At 35.8% G+C, this 26,362-nt stretch overlaps 1 protein-coding gene across 5 annotated transcripts in view; it reads left to right on the top strand.

Annotated features, from left to right (window-relative positions):
- The first annotated feature begins 4,808 nt into the window (after positions 1-4,808).
- LOC121241263 (replication factor C subunit 1-like) overlaps positions 4,809-26,362 on the top strand; it is a 37,573-nt gene continuing 16,019 nt past the window's right edge. For 3 of the 5 annotated variants that reach the window (XR_005935693.1, XR_005935694.1, XM_041138960.1), the window contains exons 1-15: positions 4,809-5,054; positions 8,530-8,592; positions 8,841-8,936; positions 13,871-14,341; positions 14,432-14,499; positions 15,019-15,094; positions 15,174-15,235; positions 15,330-15,475; positions 16,539-16,702; positions 16,817-17,005; positions 17,117-17,238; positions 17,327-17,534; positions 21,913-21,966; positions 22,422-22,591; positions 23,348-23,438. Coding sequence is in view for 3 of the 5 variants with exons in the window: in XM_041138960.1 (XP_040994894.1) it covers positions 8,590-8,592; positions 8,841-8,936; positions 13,871-14,341; positions 14,432-14,499; positions 15,019-15,094; positions 15,174-15,235; positions 15,330-15,475; positions 16,539-16,702; positions 16,817-17,005; positions 17,117-17,238; positions 17,327-17,534; positions 21,913-21,966; positions 22,422-22,591; positions 23,348-23,438 (1,920 nt within the window). In the remaining 2 variants the exon portion in view is untranslated. Of the gene's footprint in view, positions 5,069-8,529; positions 8,593-8,840; positions 8,937-13,870; positions 14,342-14,431; positions 14,500-15,018; positions 15,095-15,173; positions 15,236-15,329; positions 15,476-16,538; positions 16,703-16,816; positions 17,006-17,116; positions 17,239-17,326; positions 17,535-21,912; positions 21,967-22,421; positions 22,592-23,347; positions 23,439-26,362 lie in introns of all 5 variants that reach the window. The other 2 variants (XM_041138957.1, XM_041138959.1) reach the window with 2 other exon arrangements.

Below are 26,362 nucleotides of genomic sequence, written 5' to 3'. Positions count from 1 at the left end.
AAATCGATTACTCAAGTATATTAGTTCAACCAAACAATGGGCAGTGAGAGGGGTGGGGAATTTGTTGCATCAATAGGGATATGGAGTTTTTGTATGAACATTATGTTACGTTTGGTGGTGGGTGTACAAGTGAGTCTAAGTCAACTACAACTCACACTCATAATGAGGGTAGTACATCAATGGGGAGTAGCTGTACAATCAATCCCTTGGCCTTTTTGAGAAACTTCCATAAAGAGCGAAAATCAACAACCTTGATGGATTGTAACTCGGAGCTAAAACAATATTTATTGGAGGATGTTAAGGTTTCAATAGAGAGTTTTGACCTTTTAATTTAATGGAGGGTCAACTCCACCAAATATCCAATTCTTGCTCTAATGACAAGAGATATCTTAGCCATTCTGATCACCACCGTAGCATCTGAGTTAGCATTTATCACAGGAGGCCGTGCCATGGATCCGTTTCAGAGTTCTTTGGCTCCTAGAAATGTAGAGGTTCTTGTATGTGCACAAAACTGATTGAAGTCTACTCCTATATACTTCAGTCAAAATTATTCGGATGCAATTGATGATGCAGAACATCTATAAATTAGAGTCAGGTAATATTTAAATTTTTTTTTTTAGATTTTGTTATGTATCTTGATTTTGTCATTTTGTGATACTAATTTCTTATACTTTAACATCTTATATAGAATTAACCACCAATATGGTGAGTTTACTACATGAAGATGATTGAGGTTTGAGGTGCCTTTGTGAAATTTTGTAACTGTTATTTGTTCAATTTTGTTTCATTACTTTTTATAAATTTATGTGGACCTATTCTATTTCCTTACTAATGTTGTCATCTTTTCTTCAAGCACAACTTAGAATGGCACTTAGAATTTGGAATTGATTCATTTGTTGTTGTTGTTGTTGGGTTTCTTTTGTTATTGGGTTTCTTTTATTATTGGAATGGGAACTTAGAAAATGTTTATTGTTGTAGTTGGATGAAAATAACATTATGATGTATGATGGATGTGGATAATGGATGATTTGGATGATGGGTTTGTTGGATCCTTTGGGAGGTTGGTTGTAACAAGAACAATCTATGTTGGCTTGTATTAGTTTTTGAGTGAATCATTTAGGTTTATTTTTATGTTTTAGTTTTGGCTTGTAAGCTGCAGTTCAGTAGTAATTAGTTGTAGTGTTACGTTTTGTTCTGGGATTATGTTGGAGCAGATGCTTAATGGGACTTGTAGTGGAGTAGTCGGCGGATCCTGTACATGAACAATGAGACTTTCTTTTTATTTTTTCTAATTTTTTGAAGCATGTTACTTGTTTTTATTTTGTTGGAGTTTTTATTATGTTTTTAGTAAAATTGAAGTACAATTTAGTAAATTATTTAGTTGAGATTGTAATTTTGAAAATATTGAAATTTGAAAGCTCATACAAAAATTCATTTTTAAAAAGTGGGTCAAATATGAAGTTAAAAAAAATTTCAAAAAATGCCCAAATCCAACTCTGCTCCTAATGCACATTTCAGAGGCGGAGTTGGAGGTCAGATTCGACCTCCCACAAAGTCGGAGCCAGAGTCAGAGGGAGGGCATACCAACTCCGACTTGGTTGGTGCTCAACCCTATTGACAATGTTTGGTTCACTCATTTTTACAAAAGTTTTTTCAAAATATTTTAAGGCTATATAAGATAAAATTAATCCTTGTGGTTTTCCTCAAAATCAAATTGCTCCCTATATAATTTTTATTTGAACACCTTACTCCTCGTGATTTTAAAATTGATCAAAAGTCCTTCAGTAAAAATAATTAGTTAGTAAAAACCTTTAATTATATTGGTGTCACAAGACGTACACTTGGCATGCCGCGTGTTAAAAAATAAAAGAAATAAAAATATTAAAAAATATTGTAAAACTTGAAAAACATGTTAAAAATAATTAATAAAGAATATTTAAAGGAAGAGTACTGCTATTATACCGATAATTGGTACCAATAGGAGGACTGATAAATACATTTTTATTTTTTTTATCTATTTTTAAATATCTATAAATATTTTAAAAAAAATCATAAATTCACTAATAATCAATTTCTTAATCATTAAATTTTTTTTTCCAGAGAAAAAAAACACAATCAATCAAACCCTTGGTCAAATTCCCTTAACATTTCTCTAATAAAGTTCAAACAATAAATTAAAAAAGGGAAATCCTCGCAACTGGTCGTGCTGCTTATATCCAAAAAACAACCTTCCAATTACATGATAACACGTAAGCCTTTCACCACAATTCTCCTGAAGCAACATTACACTAGAAATTTAAATCCTTTCTCGCAATTTTAGCCCTTTACCCCTCGCACCCGAACCCCCAGCTGATTTTAACCCCATGACTGAGACAGCCGAAGGAACCCCCAACTGCATCGACATCGGATGAATTGCACCCCCTTCGTCGAAGCTTAACATATCGACATGTCAACCCCCTTCAGAACCCCTCTTCATCAAAGCTCAGCCCCCTTCGCACCTTGGATAACCATTTATGGTAAGCCCTTTGACCAACACTAAATCAAAACCAGTGGTGGACTCGTGAACCTGTTCTCATTTCAAATTCCTCAACCATTGCTGTTTATTGGTCGATCGGCAAATTGATTGTGGTTGTTTATTGGTTGCATTCTATGGTGTAATTTTTACGTGTTTGATAAAAGTGAGAATGTTCTGGAGTTCTAAGAAGAAAAGCTTAATGTAATTTGTATTGTTGGCAAATTGACGGTGGCTGCAATTGCATTTTAGGTGTTTGATAAAAGTTCTAAGAGGAAAAAGCTTACTTGGAGTCTACAAATTAGAAGGCAAAAAGGCTAGTAGCATGCGACCGTGATTCTCTGTGGTAGATTGTATTTTTTTTACAGTGTGTTGGCTTATGTGGAGTTAACTGAATAAATGGCTGTTTTTGTGAGTTTTTCAACCGGGCCGTTGGGAAGCATTTTCCATTAAAAAAACAAAGTGCAGAGAAAGGGTGGGGCCCATTCCAGTCACCAGCTAAGCCATGGTCACTCATATTCATGGCACCACGGAGGTGACTCGCAAAGCCATTTCTACCTTGAACTGCGTCGGGTGGCTTTATCACATATCCGTATAAACTTTTGCCCATTTAGATTGTAAGATCATCTCATTTATCTTAATATTTAAATATCATAAATATAAATATTTTTTAATTTTTAATTTTTAATTTTTTCAATTTATCATTACTAATCTTTACAACTTTTCTAAACTTTTAAATAAAACACAAAAAATAATTCAACTTATTTAAATCTCAAAACAAAATAATATTAAAAAATTATATTCTAACAATATTTTAGTTTTATAATATTTTTATTCAACTTTTTATTCTCTATTTTTTCAAAATTTCATAAAATATCTTAAGTCGAACCATTCACTACTATTAATAAATTACTTATATCACTATATCTCATTATATCTTATCTCAACATCCAAACAAGACTTTAGATTTGGGGTCCTTGGACTTTAAAGTTTTCTTTTAGAAAAATTCTAGCTTGTCCCCCAAGAGCGCCCTCAAGGCCCAAAGTGTCATTTAGGCCCTGTTTTAAAAAATTATTTTAACTCATCTTATCTCATTTAATCATTACAATTTTTTAAAACTTTCTAACAAAATATAATTAACAATTCAACTTTTTTAAATCCTAAAACAAAAATTATATTTTAACAATATTTTATTCAATTTTCAACTCTTATCTCAACTTAACTCACTGTCTAAACTTCCCCTTAGTGCATTTTGGCCTTTTTTTAATGTTTAAAAAAATTATCACTAGTGAATATGTATGTGTTTTTTTAATTTAAAAACAAAATCAAAATGCACTATGGACATTTTGGGGACAATTTTGGAGGGCAACTATGGGCCTTATTTTTAATTTTTCGGTTTTTATTGGTAATTTTCATATTTATTTTTTTGTTTTTATTTTTACCTTTAACATATTTTTAAGTTTTAATTTTTTAAAAATTAGTTTCTGTTTTTGAATAAGCATAATCAACCTTACTAGTTGTTTTCTAACATAGAAAGTTAACCAGTTTCACCAATCTTAAAATCATAAGGAGAAAAAAAGTTCAAATAGAAAATACAGCGAGCAATTTAATTTTAAAACAAACCACATCCATTGATTTTATATTATTTTTTAATAGCAAAATTTTAGTAAAAACATATTTTAATCTAAAAATATTTTTCTATTTCAACTTTCTATTAAAAATTATTCTATTCTCAATTCGGTATATAGAGCACATCATCATCTTCACTTAAATGATAATATCTAATTTATAAAATTCAAAATTCAAAATCTATTTTTTAAATTAAATTATATCACATTAGCAATGTGTGATACAGAAGTCATAACAATACTCTTCCATTAATACAGAAGCCTTAGAATAACAATACACTTCCATTAATCACCTAGATTTTAATTAAAAGATAAAAAAACATAAAAACTAAAATAAAGTTTTAGAAAAATAAAAAATAACTTTGAAAGACTATATTCTTATAACTTTTCAGCTTCATTCGAAATATATTTAAGATTAAAAAAAAATTATTTAGAAGTTCTATTTTTATACAGCCAACACATCGTTAATGTGAAATCTTCTTACATTAATTATGTTAAAATTTATTAATGTTTTGATTTATTTTATAAATTATAATAGATTTCACTATAAATAATTTGTTAATATACAGGCTCGAATATAGCAAACTCTTTAAATTTTTGTATCTATTTTTATAAAATCTAATAAAAACAAATATGTCAAATTGTTTTAAAATAAAAATTCCAACTCTTTCAAAATTCTTGATAACCGAACATACCCGATGTTCTCGTGCAGGACCCGAGAATGGGCATGAGTCTGGTGGCGGCGGACCCTTCGACGCCTCCCGGTTGACGGTCCTCAAGGTTGAAAAAGAATGCCAACGGTCAAGACTCAAGACTCGCCTCGTGAGTTCAGCCCGGGAGTGCGCGATTTCCATTCCTTTGACACCAAACTATTGCCCGGCCTGCTCGGTCCTCAAGTTTGAAGAAAATTGTTGGTAACGTGTCTGAGGTGTGTTCTTAGACCCTGTAGATCAGACATATCTCTCTCCCCTCAACCATAACAGTAACTTGACCCTTTTATTTTTTTGTTAAGTAAGAAGATATTTTATTGATATAAAGATAGGCATTGTCCACGTAGATAGGATTCATGTGATTACACTGATTTAGGAACTAGAAACTATTACAAGGAAATCGTGGAAGTTAAGACCATTTAAATCTATAACAATGACCCATATAAATAAAGTATTTCAGTATGGGCGGGTATTTTCAGTCGAACCGGGCTGTCTTGGGTCATGCCTAAGAGTGTGACGGAACTTTTAGCATCTTGGAATAGGCATCATCATTGTCCTCAACTCGCAGCGATATGGAAGATGGTTCCTTTGTGTCTATTGTGGTGTATATGGACGGAGCGGAATGAGAGATGCTTCAATAACAATGAGAGAAATGCGGGGGAATTGTGGAATTTATTTTGTGTTTTCTTTAGTTCAATGGCTGGCTGCTATTGTAAAGGGAGGGAATGTTCACGAGTTCTTATTTTCTTTTTAGCTTTCTAGAATGTGATTAGGAGTCCCTTTTGTATACTTCTGTGTGCATGGGCGTTGCCTAGTTTCATTCAATCAATAAATTTCTAACTTATAAAAAAAAAAAAGTTCTTCAATTCTTCAAGGAGTGGTTCTTCAATTCCTCAAAATTTCTATCATTTTTTTCACTCCAGATGCACCAAAATGTACAAATGGGAGCCATCTTCCACACGGTTGCAATCTGTGGTGTCCTTGTGATCTCTCTTCAACTTGCTAGTAGTTCAACCACCCTCCCCGGCATTACCCATGCTAATCCCACTTTGTTGAAAAAGTAATTCCATGTGGCCCGAGCAAACTCACAATGGAGGAGTAAATGATCCATTGTTTCACCACTATTTCTGCACATACAACACCAGTCAATGATTATAAGCCCACGTTTTCTTAGATTATCAATGGTCATAATCTTCCCTAAGGCTGCTGTCCAAACAAAGAACATAGCCGTAGTATGTGTTTTACTCCATATGTTCTTTCAAGGAAAATTATGTCTAGCTTGAGCTGTAAGTGTCTCATAGAAAGAGCATACCAAAAATTTTCCTTTGTTAGAAGGTCTCCATTCCATCTCATCCATCACTGTAACAACAGGAGTAATGTTATATAGCAGGTTAAAGAATTCCACCATAACACCTACTTCCCAATCATGTGCCTCCCGAGTGAAGCTAACATTCCATTCCTGAGAACCATTAGTAATTGTCCGCAAGTTAGCCACCAAAGCATCTTGTTCCTGTGCAATTATGAAAATAGTGGGATAAGCATCCTTAAGAGCCATATCTCCCACCCAAACCCTTTTATTTAAACTACCCATAAAGCTGTTTGGTTTTAATGTGAATCAAACCTTGGAGTTTGACTGGTGACAGATGCTTTGATGCGTGTAGTTTTTAGTCATATGTTCTCATACAGGTCATAATTACAATGATGTTGCAGCAGTAATGTGGTGTTTGGATATTGAGATGAGATGAGATGAGATGAGATGAAAGCATCTCACTATCCAAACTAGATTTTTTTTTTCCTTTTTCACTCCCCCCGCTCCACACGTAGGCCTGGTTTGGATAGCAAGAGCCTCTATCTCATCTCAATATCCAAACACCATAAATATAAACACATTTCAATTTTAAATCTTCCAACTTTTTCATCTAATCATTACCTAATCATTACAACTTTCTCAAACTTTAAAAGAAAACACAAAAAATAATTTAACTTTTTCAAATCTCAAAATAAAAATAATATCAAAAAATTATATTCTAACGGTATTTTAATTTTATAATATTTTTATTCAACTTTTTCTCTTTCATTTCTCAAAACTTCATAAAACACTTAATTCAAGCTATTCCACTACTATTTTCAAACTATTTCACTACGATTGACAAACCATCTCATCCCATCTCACTGTCTAAACACGCCTTAAGTCTTGTTTTTCCTTTTTCAGTCCCCCTATCCAGACCCCCTCACCCCCTTTTCCTTTCCCAACCCGAGTCCCACAGAAAGAGAGAATTGTTTGCTGGCTTCTTCGCCTCCAGTTCCCCAGCTCCTCAGTCCTGCCTATAGCCCTCTACCACAAGGTATCTCTACCTCTTTCTCACTCACTCTCTCTCTGTGCAATGGTTTGACAGCAAAGGAAATTGCATTGTTGAAATGGTTTGACAGCGAAGGAAATTGCAATGTCAAGGAAATTTGGTAGCTTTGATGAAATTAATGTTGTAAGAAGCAACCACTTGCCAAATAAAAATTCTCATGGATTTTCAAAGCCTGTCGTTATAGACAAGACGTTTAGTTCTTTCAGGTTCTTGCACATGGCATCTTGATAACGCAACTTGATATTACGTTGTTCCCCTGGAAGAGTATTTGGAGGTCTCGTGTGCCTTCAAAAGTAGCTTTTTTTGTTTGGATTGCTACTCTAGGGAAGATATTGACCACTGACAACTTGAGAAAGAGAGGATGTGTACTGTTGGATTGGTACTACATGTGCAAGAAGAATGGAGAATCTGTGGACCATCTCTTATTACACTAAGGTAACAAGGGTGTTGTGGGATGAGATCTTTCAAAGGGTTGATGTTGCTTGGGTTATGCCTATGAGGGTGGTGGATTTGTTGGGTTGTTGGTCAAAGATGCAAGGCTGCCATCAACTGGTAGCAATGTGAAAGATGATTCCGTTGTGTATTATGTGGTGCACTTGGACGGAAAGGAATGCGTGTTGCTTCGAAGATAAGGAACGTACATTGCCCGAGCTGAAGAATTTTTTTCTCCACACTCTAATGTGTTGGTTTTCCACTATTGTTTTACATGGGGATAGTGTTCAAGATTTCTTGTCTTTAATTTATCGTTCTTAGAATATAATTAGGAGTTCTTATGTATCTTTAATTTATCGTTCTTAGAATATAATTAGGAGTTCTTATGTATACTTCCTGTGTACCAAGGCTATGCCTATTTCATTCATATATATAATATCTATCTTTTATTGATAAAAAAAAAAAAAAAAAAGTTCTTTCAGGTTCTGGCTTGTTACTCTAGAGACACAAAATAACCCAACCATAGGCTAGCAGAGACACTGTCCTAGTGTCCCCCCTTCTCTCTCTCTCTCTCTCTCTCTCTCTCTCTCTCTGCATAACTCGAAACTTGAAGCGTTTCACTAATCCTTTACAGTAGCTTTGCCTGTCAAAAGTTTTTGCCTTTTGATATAAATTGTTTTCTTCGTAAACCCCCTCCCCCTAGGGGAAAAAGGCATTGAGGATCCTAATAAACTTTTTCCTTTTTGGGTAAATCTTCTTTTCATTTTGTCAATGCCATTTATTGCTTTGCATGCTAACTCATGACTATGCCACTGTGGTGATACTTCTATCACTTTCTGTAGTAATCACGTTTTGTAACCCAAAATCTTGCTTGTTTTGTTTCCCAGGTTGTGTTTGTAACACGAAGTCGAAAGCGAAGTTCGTGAGTTAGCATTCTGTACTCAAAGATGGTGAGTTAGGGCTTATAATCTTTTTCCCCTTGGCTGTTAGGAAAAGCCATTGGGCTCTTGGCTGAGTGAGAGAAAAGGAAGATAAACCACTTCAACTGATTTGAAGATATCCCTTCTCTTCTCTTCTTTCTTTCTATCATTTTTTTTTTTAAATTAGTTTTTAATTGTGTGTACAGAGGGTAAGGGTTTGTTCTGCGGTGTCATTAATGTAATATGGGATTGTTGGATTCTTTTTGTTGTAATTGCAGTCAGATATAAGGAAGTGGTTCATGAAATCCCATGTCAAGGGCAATGGTGGGGAATCGAAGCCTGCAAATCCTGCCCCAAGCAATTCGGAGACCCTGGTGGGTATACTTACATTTTTATATTCTGGCTGATAAAGCATATATGAGTGTGCATGGGCGTTAAACTTAATATCAGCTTTATTGGAAAAGGTAAATGAGATATAATATTTTGTTTAGTGTGTGTGACTGCATTAAGCCTGAATTAACTTTGGTATCCCGGGTTTTGGGTAAAAATCTGAAAGATTGAATAGACATCCAACAGCTTGATATATTGTTATGCATTTAGCTGAAAAAGAAAGGTATATCTATTTATGTGTGTAAACGTGCAATTGTTAAATAATGTATAATTAAGCTTGAAATTTTGCTTCCCATGGTCTAACATTTTGAAGAATATTATAACCCCAACATTTCGATGGCTAAGGTTTCTATCTGTGCAATGGTCCTTTTGTAACTTGCTGCTGTTTTGATTGTTACATGGGATGGACTAGTGCTCAGTTTGTTTGTTGAGAAAACAAAGGAAATGAGAGGAGATCATTTTTTTGTTTGGTTCCTTTAACTGCCTTTTGTGTTTGATAAATGAGCAACTTTGCATAACTAAGCCTCAAGGTTTTATTAGTTTGTATTCAATGGAGGCTTTGTTTTTCCTTGGTGTCCAAAAAATGGAAGTTGTAATCATTAGAATTAGTTTTGGTTCTTTGCTTTTCCTTTTCTTCTGACAATTTGATTAGCAAAAGATTAGTCAATAGATTTTCATATCAATACTCCATGGGAGTCGTTTGGTTATTGTTTAGAGGAATCATTTTTGTGTTGTTGTTTGCTATTAAGTAGCTGGGAATTAATCCCTAGGGGTTGGCTTTGGTCTTGGTGTATGCTCCCTCCAAGTCTAAGGTTCAAATCTTCTTGGGTGCAAACAATTTCTAGGGGCTATCAAACTGGGGGAACTTCCCTTGAATTACCTGATGTGCACTTGTGTGAAACTCTTTGTCGAGGGCTTGTGCACCCCTGGGATTAGTTGATACTTTGTTCTCAGACACCCAGTGCCAACCAAAAAAAAAAATGTTGAGTAGCTGGGAATAGAAGGCATTGATCATGTATAGTTTGCTACATTTGAAGGCTGTTGGACAATTAAATTAATTTTTTTTTAATTTCTAAATTTCTTTTTATTGATCATAAGAATAGGCAAAAACTCAAGTTTATGAGACATAAACAAAAGGATCGCCTAAGCGTGCTAGTTCAGTGATACAAGAAATTCATGGAAACTTATTCGATTGAAATCAATTACAATCAACCAATGGAGTAAAGTATTGAAAAACAATTTCCTAAGCTCTTCCATTGATCACTCTTGATCTTCGAAGCTTCTGTCGTTCCTTTCCCTCCAAATGCACCACCATAAGCATATTGGGACTATCTTCCATATTGCTGCAATATGAGAATCACCCTGAAGACCTCTATCCAAGATGCTAGGAGATCAATCTCCCTTTTCGGCATTACCCAAGTTAATCCCACCTGAGTAAAGAAATCATTCCATAAGGTCATGGCAATCTCGCAATGAAGTAATAAATGATCAACGAACTCCTACTCTTTTTGCACATGCAAACCCACTCCATGACAATTTACGTTTCCTTAAATATTCAAGTGTGAGTATCTTTCCTAAGGAAGCTGTTCATACAAAGAAGAGTGCCTTTAAGGGGTGTCTTTGTCTTCTAAATACTCTTCTATTGGAATGGATTTGTATTATGCGTGTTCATTGTTGATAGGAGCGGACTGTGAACTTCCCTTTCTTGCAATGAACTCCTAGGGGTTGGCTCAAGTGGTAAAGGCCTTGGTCTTGGTAGTATGCTCCCTCTAAGGTCTAAGAGTCGAATCCTCTTGGGTGCAAATAATCTCTAGGGGCCATCGGACTGGCAGATCTTTCCCTTGAATATCCTGGGGTGCACTTTTGGAAAAATCCTTGCCGAGGGCCTGTGGACCCCTAGGATTAGTTGGGACACTGCTCTTGGACACACGGTGCCAATAAAAAAAAAAACTTTCCTTTCTTGGAGTGACGCCAGAAAATCTTGTCATCAACTTCCCCTCTCATGCGAGTCGAGTATATGTGGTCATAAAGCTTCGAAATTGCGTTGGCTTCCCAATCATGTGCATTTCTAAAGAAAGTGACATTTCATCGAGAAGCGCCATTTGGTGCAACCAAGAGGTCCGCAATCAAGGATTCTTTCTTTCTTGCTGTACCTTAGACTTCTGGATAAGTTTCCTTGAGTGTCCTGTTGCCACACCACATGTCATGCTAAAATTTGATTTTGAATCTGTCACCCACCTCAAAGCGGGTATTTCTAAAGTATGTATCCTATCCTCTTCTTATGTGCTTCCAAAACCCCACCCCATATGGCCCACTTACCTCATTTGAACACAGAAAAGTTTGCTTTTGTAATTTTTTTGAAAAAAATAGTAAATATCAGTTCAACGGACAGAAAATGATGTAAACAATATTCTCAAGTATTAGTTGGTATTGAAGATCATTTACGTACCATAGCCCCACTTTTTTTTTTCTTTTTCATTTTATTTTTGCCAAGTGTACCATCACCTCATATGTTGTCATATGTGGTGTATATGCTTGGAATCTGATGTAATAGTCCAAGTTGGCTTTCTGGATGGGTTGATATTTGATTGCTTATGTTAGCATAGAAGTCAATAGCTACATTTCGTGAGCTTTTTGGGTTATGGCCTTTTTGGTAAATTTTGATTCAACCATGTACTTTCTTTTTTTCTTAGCAAAAAAAAAAAAAAAATAATAATAATAAATAATAAATAAAAATAAAAAATAAAAAATAAACAATGACATCCATTTTATTCTGGGTATCAAGTACCATAGAATTGTATACTTTAAAAAATAAATCATAGATATGATTAAAAAAATAAAGCACAAGTGAATTATAGGAAATACCGTGTTTAAATTTTATGTAATTAGATTATTACTTTTTTTTTTAAGTGATAATTTATTCAAAGAAATAGGCATAAGTCCAAGTACACATGACGTATACAAAGGAAACACCTACAACTTCCACAAGCGAAAAGAAACTGACACCAGAAAACTAAAACAGGGGTAAAAAATTATCCTCCATTACAAAAGCTTTAACCCAAGAACTTAAAGTACTCAAGAAAAAATCCCTAAGATCTCCCAAAGAGCATTCTTTATCTTCGAAGCATCTCCCATTTCTTTCAAGCCATATGCACCACATAAGACAAGGAGGTATCATCTTCCAAACTCTCACCGCCTTCTTACAGCCCTTCAAACCTTTCCACCCTACCAATAAATCCACCACTTCTCTAGGCATTACCCAATGTAATCCTGTCCAACTCAAAACCTCATTCCACAAGATTCATGTCACTTCGCAGTGAAGAAAAAGTTGATCTACAGATTCTCTTGCCCTTTTACACACACCAATCAGTAATAAATAGACATCTCCTTCTAAGATTATCAGTAGTCAATACTTTGCCCAAAGATGCCACCCAACAGAAAAAAGCAACCTTAGAGGAACTGTCACTTTCCATATACTTTTCCAAGGAAAAACACAACTGCTATGACTTGAAAAAATTCTATAATAAGTTGAGATTGAAAACTTAGCATTTCCAGCAGGAATCCACACCATGCTATCCTCTCCTTCAAGCACCAACTTTGAACCGTAGAGTTTAACCAGCAGAGCCTTAACTTCATCCACTTCCCAGTCATTAACATCCCTTTTAAAAATGATATTCCATTCAACCTTCTTGTTATTACTGCAGTAAGAATCATAAATAGATGCATTATGATCCCTAGCAATTCTGAAAATGGTAGGAAAAACCAGCTTGAGAGCAGTATCCCCACACCACGGATCATGCCAAAAGAGAATCCTCTTACCATCTCCCACCTTCAATCTGAAATTATTGGAGAAGGAATCCCATCCTTTTTCTAATAAATTTCCACAAACTAACCCCATAAGCACCACTAGCTGCTTTAGTGCACCAACCTCCCCACAAACTTCCATATTTCACTTCTATCACATTTTTCCACAGGGCTTTACTCTCCAAATGGTATCTCCAAAGCCATTTCCCAAGTAAAGCTCTATTAAAAACCCTTAAATCTTTGATCCCCAAACCACCACGATCCAGTGGTTGATAAGTCTTCTTCCAACTAACCAACTGAAACTTCTTTTCCTCACCATTGCCTCCCCATAAGAAATTTCAAAATAAACTCCCAATCCTCTTTTCAACTCTTGCCGGAAGAGGAAAAAGAGAAAGGAAATAGGTGGGCAGGTTCGACAAAGTACTCTTTATAAGAGTTAGTCTTCCCCCTTAGACAAGTAGATCCTCTTCCAACCCATTAACTTCCTTTCAATTTTTTCAATCACCCCATCCCATATGTTAACAGCTTTAAAAGAGGCTCCCAAAGGAAGCCCAAGATACCTCAAAGGCAAAGAAGAGATTCTGCACCCCAGTAAATTAGCCAAGTCTGATAAATTCTGAACATTACCCAAAGGAACAATTTCAGACTTCGACAAATTAACTCTTAACCCCGAAGCAGCTTCGAAACACAGCAAAAGTGCTCTTAAAGCACGAAAATTATCCAAATCAGACTCATTAAAAATCAAGGTGTCATCAACAAATAACAAATGAGAGATTATTACTTGATTGTCATGTTGTGTAATACTCTAATAACTTGATTTAAGAGACTAAACATATTGCCATCTTACTTTTTAAACCTTTTTTTTTATTGTATTTTATGTTTTTTTGTTAGCATACATAATTTTAAAAATGTGCAAATTATTTCAATCAGGCGCATGCTTACGCCTAGTGCCTAGACTCTAGACAATGTTTGTGCTTCAGTCCACCTAGCTTTTTCACCAACATTGAACTAGATATGATTTTCTTCTATTCTTTCCCTTTCTTTACTTGTCTTGAAGGAGCTGTAGTAAGTTGATAACATATCTGCGTATTTACTTTAATCATGATGAATGCAGGTACATGGAAGCCAAGAAAGTTCAGGCAGTAGGAGAACTAGCAAGTATTTTGCAACTGACAAACAAAAGCCAGAAGATGAAGAGGAAACAAAGGAACTCCCAGCAAAAAGAAAGACTCAAAAGAATAGCATTGAATCATTGAAACCCACGCCCTCTAAAAAAGCTCATAAAGTTGACGACGACGACGACGACGACTTTATCTTGCCTAGTTCAAGGAAGAATTTGGTTGATGCGACTCCTAGCAAGAAGCTGAAGAGTGGGTTGGGTAGGGGAATTTCACAGAAACATGTGGATGTTGAAGAAAGTGATGAGGAAGATGATAAAGATACTGAAACTCAAAAGTCTGGTGGAAGGGGTCGTGGTAGAAGAGGTTCATCAGCAGCACCAGCTGGTGGAAGAGGCAGAGGTGGCGGACGGGGTGGATTTATGAACTTTGGAGAAAGGAAAGATCCTCCTCATAAAGGAGAAAAGGTGAAAAAATCTTAAATTTTCTTTTATTAATTAATTCATACGATCAGACTAGTCTCAATGTTGGTACCAAAATCTTCCTTTGTGTATCAGGAAGTCCCTGAGGGTGCTCCCAATTGCTTAGCTGGTTTAACTTTTGTAATTAGTGGAACACTTGACAGGTATTTCTTTTCGTCTTTATCATGATGTTCACATGCTAATCTTTTATGGAATTAAAAATTATAATTCTTTTGTATACTTTTTCTTCTCTTTGTGGATTAGATCACCTTTTGTTTAGTATGAAACCATCAGTCTTTAATGCATGAACGTTTTATCATGAGGATGAAATTTACTTTCTTGATGGCATTGCATGATTGGATGGGTGTCTTAGCCAGTGATCCATTTGCTTCCTTTAGTTTTCTGGATTCAACTGTCTTCTTGAATTTGAATATGCAATTTTTTAAGGACCCTTGTAGAATTTTGTGTACCTGACTGCTGCTTTCTTTATAAAATTTCTATTTAAAAAGATCATATTTTGCTCCAAGATGTTAAAAATAACTGTTGCTTTTAAATTTCATAATTCTTCGGTGATTTTTGTTTCTCTTTGACATTGACCAAGTTGTGGTGATCACTTATGTCTTTTGTAATTGTTATATTTTGGTGGCTTGAGATTGTATACTGAACTTTGACTAAGTTTACAGTCTGGAGCGTGAAGAAGCAGAAGATTTGATTAAAAGACATGGTGGTCGTGTCACTGGTTCCGTCAGCAAGAAAACAGTTATCTCATGCTTTTATCTTGTATATGCTTGGATTGGCATAGCACTACCAGCTTGTGATAAATATCTTCTGTTTGCAGAATTATCTTTTATGTGATGAAGATATTGGGGGACGGAAGTCTGCTAAAGCCAAAGAGCTGGGGTTTGTAGTCTTAGATCCATACATGTAGATTTGCTTATGCATTCCTTCTTTTGTTATACTTCAACAGTTATTGACTTTTCAAATCCTTATACAGTACTGCATTGCTCATTGAGGATGGGTTGTTTGATATGATCCGTGCATCAAAACCTGCTAAAGCACCTGCACAAGAAGAACCAAAGAGACCAGTATATAAGGCTGCACCTTTACCAAGGAAAAGTCCACAGAAAACAGAAGCAAACAGTATGCCCCAAATAACCATCTGCTTTTGTTTTATTTTTGTAACAATAAAATTATTGTAGCATATCTTATAAAAAAATCATTGTAACATTAGATGAATATCTCATTGGTTTGTGTTGTTGGTTATCTCTGTTGGTGTGTTTTTCGTGTGTGTGCATGCATTTTTTTATATTTGGTTTTCTCAGAGAGTATGTACTGGTCTTGACCTTGGCCCTCGAACTTTATGTTTCATTCTGGATGACATTCGCCATCTGAAATTGTGAAATAGGTTGGAGGATTCTATGCCAGTGAAATTACTTATCTATCTAGTTGTGGCTCTGGGTCCAGGGTATCATTGATCAAAAGCCTTCATTTCTAGGGTTTATATTAACACACACACACACACAAACAAAACATCCATTACATTTTGTTTCATCATGCGTAAAGCAACTAATGTAAATTGACATTTGTAAGGGAAATGTGAAGGTGGGGTAGAGAGCTGACCATTATCTTAAGTTTATATGGTTTGTTACGTTTCAATTGGTTGAAGATTTTCCCTCCACAATACCTTTTTTCAATGAAATTTTGTCTTTGGAGGCTGGGTGTTGATGAGTTGCCTTACCTTCAGAGGCTTATCTCTTCATTGAACTTAAGTCTCACAATTACAAAAGTGAAAACTATCTTTACTGATAAAAAAAAAAAAAAAAAACAAAAGTGAAAACTATCTTCTCTTTTTAGCAAAGACCATATCTGTTAGTTCTGATAAATGGCTGTTGTGGTGTTTTAGAATGTATGCTTTTGTTTTTATTGAATCACAGGAAAATGTGACATCAGAATTCATATCCGTGCTTCATTGGACTTTTTAATGCCATTGTTAAAGATCAGCTATATGTGAAGCCAATTGGTGTTTCATTAACTGTGACATATTTTTTTCCCTATGGATTGTACTTGCTTGCAAGAGAGCCTGACCTTTACAATTTTGGAAGCAATGGATGCTACATTCACTTCTTACTGTTTGGACTTAACCATGTAATTGCATTATTCCTTGGTTTTCCTCTTGCATGTGTTGGAAATTTTGTTACTATAGAAGATAGCGTCAGCAATTCCGTGGAAATGAAAGCCAGCAGAGGATTGACCCCAGGGGCATCTCCGGCTAAGCGAAAAAATCGAAGTGTTGAGAAAAATACTTTGACATGGGCGGAAAAGTATAGGCCGAAGATCCCAAATGAGATTGTTGGAAATCAGTCATTGGTATTTGTCTCAGTTTCCATCTTTTTGCCATTGCATTTGGAATAAATCTACGTCTTCATGTATCTAACTCTTGGGAAGAATTATCGTAAGGATCTCCTATGTGATGATGTGCAGGTTAAGCAGCTTCATGACTGGTTGGAACATTGGAAGGAGCAATTTCTTGATACTGGAACTAATAAAAAGGGCAAAAAACAAAATGATTCTGCCGCCAAAAAAGCTGTCCTCTTGAGTGGAACACCTGGCATTGGAAAAACAACTTCAGCAAAGTTGGTCAGTCAGATGCTCAGTTTCCAGGCAATAGAGGTGGCAGGATGTTATATGAAGTCAAATATTTCTAAAATGATCATTGGCTCATTGTGAAACAACAGTATGATCTTTCACCTGCCCTCACGTTCTTCCTTACATGTCATCTAGGTAAATGCTAGTGACAGTCGTGGGAAGGCTGATGCCAAAATTGAAAAAGGAATTGGTGGAAGCAATGCAAATTCTATAAAGGAACTTGTCAGCAATGAGGCCCTGAGTGTTAACATGGATCGGTTGGTCAAAAATACCTATAATATCTCATAGAAGTTCCTAGAATTAAATTGGTTGAATTTTCTGTTGAAGTTAATCATTTAATTTCAGTTCAAAGCATCCAAAAACTGTACTGATTATGGATGAGGTTGATGGGATGTCTGCTGGAGATAGGGGTGGGATTGCTGACCTTATTGCTAGCATCAAAATTTCCAAAATTCCGATTATCTGCATTTGCAATGACCGCTACAGTCAGAAACTGAAAAGTCTTGTTAACTACTGTTTGCTTCTTAGCTTTCGGAAACCTACAAAACAACAGGTTTCGTATGCTGATTCTGTTATTGTTCTTTCTTTCATACTTTTTCTATTACTTGTGAAGTTTAGTTAGTATATTTATTATCCAGTCTTTTCATTTGGCATTCTGAATTGATATTCTCCAGTCATTAGTTTATCTGCTAATGTTTAGAAGACTAGGTTAGTCAGATAACCAAAATACACATTTCCAAGTTGTGTTTAGTTAGATGGGCCTTTTTGGGCAAGTCTGTTGTCATGGACTCATGGTCTAATAGTTGTATTTACTGTTATATGCAGATATAATACTCTGATTTTGTGGGCCAATATGAAAAGAATAGGTGCAGAGACAAATTAAAAGCCAGGGCTTTTTTTTTTTTTTTGGGTAGGGGGACTCTTGAATCATGTTTATTTCTGGAATGTCCCGTGGGCTTTAATGCAATTACATTTGTTATTGTTACATGAATAGCCCATTGATACCAAAAAGTAATTTCGAATGACGTTTGGATTACTTCACTTTGAGTCACAAATGCTTTTTTAATTTGAAGTCGACAAAATGTTTGAGCTTCAAGGAGTATATTTCTTACTCTGACATTCTGTCATTATTATCATTATCATTAATGATGAAAATTTTAAAATTTGCTGGATTTTGCATCCTATCTGCAGCTGTGATATTTTCTGATTACAAGATTTTTGTGCATCTTTTGACGCAAACTCCATTCATGCTATAGAATTGGTTGAAGTCATGGATAATGATATCCTCGTTGGTGTCATATAAAAATAACAGATGAATATTCTCTTGGTCTCTCTAATTTGGTGGTATTTTAATTTGGTCCCTCTGTTACTCATCTTATCAATCAAATCCTTCATAATTTTGAATACTTTGATTGATTTCAATTTCTGACAACAGAGCAACAGGACTTTATCATGCTTGGCACATGTTTTATTATGTTGCACATTTATCTGTGGCATTGGTGTGCTAACTTGTCTGCCCTTAGTCATACATTTTCTCTACACATGGCCCCAAATGTTATCTTTCTTTTTCTTTTCTATTTATATTGGTGGTTAACTCTTCCCCATTCTAGATATGCTTCCTTCTTCCTTTTGTTCATATTTGTTTCCTTCTAATCTTTCCTGTAGACGTGTTGGGCTGTTGGAATAATGTTCACCATTTAGTTGCGTTTTCTTTATTTATTTATTTTTTTAGAATAAATTCAAGGTGGGCTTTGCGGATTAATCCTTGCAGTGAGTAGCTCCCCACAGCATTACAAACACTCCTGTTTGGCGGAACAAGGCACCTTTGAGGCCACTTTTTTTTTTTTTTTTGGGCAGTTGCTTTTGGGAAGATCCTTACCTTGGATAATTCAAGGAAAAGAAATATCATTGTGATGGATTGGTGTGTAGGACTGGAAAATCAATAGACAATCTATTGTTTTATTTTGAGGTGACTGGTGCTCTTTGGAATATTATTCTCTGTTTGTTCGGTTTAGATTGGGCTATGCCTTCCTGTGTGGTGAATCTCTTGGGCATGTTGGAAAGGGGAAGTTTACTTGTCGACAGAGTGAAGTGTCGTGGAAGATTATGCCAGGTTGTCGGTTATGATATCTATGGGGAGTGAGAAATGACCAGAGCTTTGAGGATAATTAAAGATTTCTTCCTTAAAACCCTTTATCATTGGATGTGTGATCATATTCATTTTTCTTTTTCAAGTTTGAATTGATCTCCAAACAATGTAAAATTATGAGAATACCACTAAATGTGGAGAGAAAGGGAAAGATAAACACCAAAATAAACTTGTAACTTGGAGACAAAGTACTGTACTTGAAGAAAAAAGCAAAATAAAAAATTAACTATAAAAATATGTCTTGATCCCTGGTTGAAAAAGACCTGTGCCTGTGTCTACATTAGTGCATTTGATGCCTAAACAAGAAGAAATGCACTTATCAAAAAGAAAAACAAGAAGAAATGTAGAGAGAAGCTAAATAAGCAAACTGAGAAGCAAACATCCAACAAATAGGTATAACCCACCACCCAAAGGAAATCCACCTACGAGACAAAATTGTAGTGATCACCACTCAAGGACAATTTCTATGAAATACAGAGAAACACCCTCAAAATAGCCTAGAGATTCAGAACAATGGAAAGAAGAAAACTCTTCAAAGAAAGCCAAAGGCTTAAAATTCTTGCTTATCAAACTTCAATTGAAAGTACACAAGGTTTTACATCAGCTAAATTTAAAGTGTATTCAAATAAAAATTACAAGAATACCAATTAAACCTTGGAGAAAAAGAAACAGACAAAAATACCAAAATACTTGGTGAAACTTGGAGACAGTAAAATACTTGGTGAAAAAAGCCAATAAATATAACCCCCATTAACTCAACTAAATCCCCATGTTAGGCTGTATCTAGGATTTTATTGTTTGTACTTTTAGGTAGATCCGGAGCTTTAGAAACTTGTTTTGCTCAATAGGTTTTGCAACCTTCTGAAATGTTCTGGTTTGCTTTTTTGATAGGTAAAAGTAAATTTTATTGAAAGAAGGATAGTAACAGAGTACACCAGAAGTATACAAACAGATCAAAATGTTCTGGTTTGTTTATTGAATAGATCTGTGTTATGATATGGTTTTGGAGCAAACTGATGTATATCAATTTTGTAGCTTATATGTAGCTTATTTTGTTTCATTTTCTTGTGGACCGTGGCCATGGAAACCTCTGTTCCTAGGGATCTCCAGGGACACCTCAAGTAGTGTTGTTTACTTGTATTGCTGTTAATGTTAGTTTGGGTAACTCTTCAGAAAATAAAAATAGTTTGGACTGAGCTAGTGCAGTGACGTGTCAAGAAACTGATCCTTGGGTTCATTTATGAACACGTGTAATATATCTGTGATATTATGGGAGGAAACAGGAGGGGAGTGTCTCCCCTTAATCCCGATACGGTGAATAGTGTTTGGGGGAGGAGAGATGAGAAGAAATTTATTGTAATAGAAGGCGAGAGGCACCTTGAGTCATTGGAGGGGTTGTGAAATGATGACGGTGTAGATAGAGTGAGGGTGTTGCCATGATGACATACCCATGATTGATTTAAGCTCGAGCTGATCCACTCAAAAGCCTGGTCAGCCTCATGAGCGCATCAAGTTATATGGAAACTACGAAGGATGGCGCCACCAATAATCACCAGAAAGAAAACCGCCAACTTACTTGGAAATTCTTCACCTCAATCCCACCTTAATTTTGTGTCAATTTCATGAATGCAGCCTCTCCCGGTGAGGATTTGGAGTCCTTTTCTTAGGATTTGAAGTTATTTTTCATCACTTTGCTTTAATTTGTATGAAATTTAAGGAGAATTGAGTAAGGATATTGAGTTGAAGGAGATTTAGAGTCTCTCTCTCTTCTCCAACTGAACCATAAGTTGTGAAATTGGAGAGCTCGATTAATTTCTTAAAAAATGCAATTGGGCTTGAAAATGATCGAATCTTGACCAATTCAAGGAAAATCAAACTAACGGTTATGCTTTGAAATTACTTATCTTTATATATTAATGGACAAAGTTTTACTTTGAACTAACTTATCAAAAAAAAAAAAAGTTTTCCTTTGAACTAACTTTGGAACAAAGTCCTCCCACATAGCCTATTATATTGTCATGTGTCCTTTGAGCATGTAAGGCACATGACTTTTTAATAAGATTAATGGAGTTGGTGCACCATTAACTTCTCCTTTAAGATTTAAGATCCTTACTCTATGTTAATCTAACACCGTTGGAGGAAATCTTTTGTTCTTTCTATATTTATTTATTTTTTTGGGGAATTAGCATATTAGTACCCCCACCTGCAGCACATGTGCACTCCATGTTGGTTGAATGGGACAAGTTTGGCCATGTGTCCAGATCTGGTGTAAGTAATGGCAGCCATGTTAGACACTCATTGATGCGATGTAGACAAATGAGTCTACCAGGCATATAAAAGTGTCATGTAGGAGAAAACCATGACCTTAGTTGCACTATCTGCAAAGGATTTGGTTGTAAATTTGAACAATCAAAGTAGTCGTTTGAAAAAATCACTGTCATAGGGACCAAATTGAAACTAGTAGCAACAAGAGTGACTAAAAATGTATTTATTGCTATCAAGAGTAATAACACACATTTGTGGACTTGCTTCTCGCTTGGAGGAAGCAATAGTGGAAGCCTATCTGTGTCGCTTTTTTATAAGTTTCATCAATGTGAAGTCAATTTTATACTTGATATTAGACACGCCTTGACTCTACTGTATGTGTGCAGGTGTGCCTAGATGCACATGATTGTTATACAAAATGAGCTATTTGCTGTTGTTGACTGTGTTATTTGTTTTACATTCTAAACCCATTACTGCAGATTAGGGATGGTGCTAATACCAAATTTGGTTTATGCAGATGGCAAAGAGGTTAATGCAAATTGCAAATGCAGAAGGCCTTCAAGTTAATGAAGTAATGTTCTGCTTTGTGATTTCTTATACTTTTTCTTTTTGTGCTTTATGTTCCTGAAAAAAAATGTAGGGTAATTTCCACTTTTGTCCACAAACTACCACCATTTCTCATTTTGCAACCTAAACTACAAAAAGTTTCAGTTTGCACCCTAATCACTTAAGATATGACTGTATCTTACTGAAAAGGGCCACAAGGCACAATTGTAACTTTCTGATGTTAATGAATAAGGTATGACTGTATCTTAACAAAAAATTAGTCTCATGGGACAATCTTAACAGTCATTTAAAGTAGAGTGCAAAGAGAAACCTATTGGTAGTTTAGGGTTTAAAGTGAAAAATAGGTGGTAGTTTGTAAGTGAAAAGTGTAATGTCCTCAATGTTTTTTTATCAGTAGTTAATGCCCTCTTAATGTTAACCAATAGTTAATCCACTAATGTTCCCTATATATTATTTTAGGTTGCTGTTGAGGAACTTGCAGAAAGAGTTAATGGAGATATGCGAATGGCACTAAACCAGTTGCAGTACATGAGCCTCTCCATGTCGGTCATTAAATATGATGACATTAGGCAGCGTCTTCTTAGTAGTGCAAAGGATGAAGATATTTCACCATTCACCGCCGTTGACAAGTATGAAACTAATTATCCAAATTTACCTCAGAAATAAAGCTCACTGGTCTAGTTCCTTTACATGCTATACAAAAGTTTTTATGAGAAATTTTTCTATGCTGCGTCTAGTTTCTTGTTTGACTAAAAGTGCTATGTAATATTTTCAGACTAGCGGTAACCCCTAGGGGTTGGCTCAAGTGGTAAGGGCCTCGGTCTTGGGGGTATGCTCACCCCAAGTCTAAGGTTCAAACCCTTGAACAATTTTTGGGCGCTATGTCTCATCGTTGGAAAGCCAATAATTTATCTGATTCATGTGATGTGAGTGCGTTACATGGGTCCAGAGTTTGGACAAGTTGCATTGCATGGTCCCTGGGATTCTTCGTCATAAAAAAAAAATGTCTCCGATTCCTATAATTATCTTCTGCACTGTCATGCAAAACAAATACGTCATGATTCCTATAATTATTCCGTCTCTGTGGAATTGATCCTCTTCATGAAAGTGGGCTTTTATCTGTACTTGTGCTGCAGTCTGGGGATGCGTCTAGAACCAACTCAATAAATTGATATTTGTGACGTAACTCGTTTATAATTAACCATTGATTAACCTATCAATGGTGAGCTTCTAGAGTATGAACTTTTTGATGCTCCATTTTGATGTTTCTTTTGGCTGACTGCTTATCAAAAATAAAATTGTTGGTAATTGCTAATTTGAGGCTTTATACGCCATCTTTTTTCAAGTTTTGACATTTACATTTCATCCTTTTCATGGGCTTGTAGGCTGTTTGGTTTTAATGCGGGGAAATTGAGGATGGATGAGCGGATGGACCTGAGCATGAGTGATCCTGATCTAGTCCCCCTTCTTATTCAGGTTCTTTTATTGCACTTTTGTTGGGTTTGAAATTACTCTGTTTCAAGGACAATCCATATTGAATGGTGAACAATTGGTTCATGCAGAATCCTCCAACTATGAAGTTAACTGATGTTTGCGTTTTGTATTTTATTTTTATTATGTCGGGGAACCTCTTCAAGGCAGAGCCCTTTGGACCCACCCCTGCAGAGTAAACCCGGGTCCCCTGTACCGCACCCACGGAAGTTTCCCTACACGGAACTAGTTAAATCTCTAGCTTTTTAGGGTGTGGCTCCAAAGGATTGTTTGCACCTATAAAGTGTTGAACCTTGGACCTTGAAGGGAGTGATACCCCAAGACCAAGACCCTCACTACTTGGGCCAACCCCTTGGGGTTATTTGCCTTTTGTAATTTGAAATTTATTACAGTAAAATTACCTATAAAAAAATTATTGCATTTTAAAATTCAAAATTCCTACTAAATTTTTTTCATAATTCTATATATATATATATATAGGAAATGCCCCCCCCCCCCCCCCCCCCCCCCCAAAAAAAAAAAAAAAATTATAATTCCCATATGCTCTCCAAGTTTTCTAAAATTTCTATATATATATATATATAAATGCCTTTCCAATTTTTTTTTTCCTATAGCCCCAAAATTTTGTATAATTTTTATATATCATCCATTTTGTATAATTTTTGATAGATAATCAAGCAATTTTATTCATAGAAGTAAACGCCCAAGTCAGGGAGTATACATGAGAATAACCTAATTAGATTTTACAATTGAAAGGAGAAGCTCATGGACATTTAGTCCATTACAAACAATAGCCCCCGCTCATAAGAACAAAGTTTTAAAAAAGAAAGCTTTAAGCTCATCCGTTGTTCTCTCACGATCTTCGAAGCCTCTCATTTCTCTCTTGCCAAATGCACCAATACATGCATATAGGAAGTATTTTCCAGATTGCGGCCACTTGTGAGTTGCCTCGAAGGCCTTTCTTGCATGGAAATCCACCAATATAAAGGCATGACCCATAGCAGTCCAATTCTCGCGAAAAAATCATCCCACATGGTCCTGACCACTTCGCAGTGTAAAAAAAATGATCTATTGATTCACCATTCTTCTTACATATACAACACCAGTCCAACACCATTACCCAACTTTTCCTTAAATTATCTATGGTGAGGATCTTGTCCAGAGATGCTGTCCATACGATCTGACCTTGAATTTATCTTTCTTGGAGGAGCTCCAGCTCATCTTTTTTGTGGTGCCCTTTGTCATGCTTACAGAATACAATGCCTCCTAGAACTCTGTGGTAGTCTCCATCTCCCAGCCTTGGGCTACCCTTATGAATTCTACATTCCATTAAGGGGAGACACTAGAAAAGACCAAGAGATAAACTATCGCTACATCATTTTCTCGTGCGATCTCAAAAATGGCAGGGAAGGTGTCTTGGAGGCTACGTTCACCCCACCATTTGTCATACCAAAATCTGACATGAGAGCCGTCACCCACCACAATATCTTCATGTCTTTGGAAGATCTCCCAGTGTCTTCTAACGTATTTCCACAAACCACCCCACATGTGCCACGTACCTCATTTGAGCACCATCCTCCCCAAGACTCCCCAAACTGTGAATCTATAACGGACTTCCATAGAGCCCCCCTTTCGTTTTGTGACCTCCACAACCATTTACCCCAACAGGACTTGGTTGAATTTCATCAAGTTACGAATCAACAAACCACCCCCAAAAATTAGGGTACATATAAGGGACCAAGTGAAATTTGAACTCATCCCCCAATCCACTCCACAAAAGGTCCTGTTGTAGCTTCTCTATACGGTTAGCAACCTTTGCGATGAGCGGGAGCAAGGATAGAAAATAGGTGGGTAAGTTAGAAAGAGTGCTTTTAATCAGAGTGAGCTTGCCAAAATAAACCTCTTTCAAGAAGCCAATCTATGCTTCATCTTTTCAGCCATGCCATTCCAAATCCTCTCCGATTTAAAGGTAGCACCCAATGGTAAGCCAAAATACTTCAAGGGTAAAAGTTATACCTTACATCCCAATAGAGAAGCTGAATTCTCCGGGTCAGGGACATCCCCCTTCGGCACCAATTTAGACTTTGGGAGATAAGGGCTTGTTTGGGGAGTGAGATGAGATGAGATGAGATGAGAATTTTGTGAATAGTAGTGAGATAGTTTGAGTTGAGTATTTTTTGGGTTTTGGGAAAGGAGAGAGAAAAAGTTGAATAAAAAATATTATAAAGTTAAAATATTGTTAGAATATAGTTTTATAACATTTTTTATGTTTGGGGATTTGAAAAAGTTGTATTATTTTTTTATTTTTTGTTTGAAAGTTTGTGAAAGTTGTAATGATTAGTTTGAAAAAGTTGTAATGATTAGTTTGAAAATTTTGTATTTGAATTATATTTGGGAATAAAATGGGATAAGATGAGATGATAATTTTGGATAAAGATCTATTTCCAAACAAGCCCTAACTCTCAAGTCCGAGATAGCTTCAAAGCTATGAAGTAGAGCCCTCAAAGATTGGATATGCCTGACATTTGCTCCACTGAAGATAAAAGTATCGTTAGCAAAAAGCAGGTGAGAAATACCCACGGAATGATAATCTGCATTCCCTACCGAAAAACCATAGAGAAAGCCACCTTCCACAAGGCCCACAATCATCTTACTAAGAGCTTCCATGACGAAAAAAAAAAAGTAAAGGAGAGAGCAGGTTTCCCTATCTCAAACCACGGGAGGAGTCAAAGAAACCCGCTGGAGAGCAATTCACCAAGATAGAGAATCGAACTGTAGAGATGTAAAACTCTACCAATTTCTTCCATTTCTCCCCAAAGCCACATCTTGCAAGTAAATAAAGTAAGAACTTCTAGTTGACGTGATCATAGGCTTTCTCCATGTCTAATTTGCAAAGTAACACGGGTTCT

This window comes from Juglans microcarpa x Juglans regia, chromosome 7S (genome assembly GCF_004785595.1).
Source record: "Juglans microcarpa x Juglans regia isolate MS1-56 chromosome 7S, Jm3101_v1.0, whole genome shotgun sequence".
NCBI classification, from domain to species: Eukaryota; Viridiplantae; Streptophyta; class Magnoliopsida; order Fagales; family Juglandaceae; genus Juglans; species Juglans microcarpa x Juglans regia.
The sequence above is the reverse complement of the archived record's forward strand: the minus strand, read 5'-3'. Positions and strand labels throughout refer to the sequence as shown.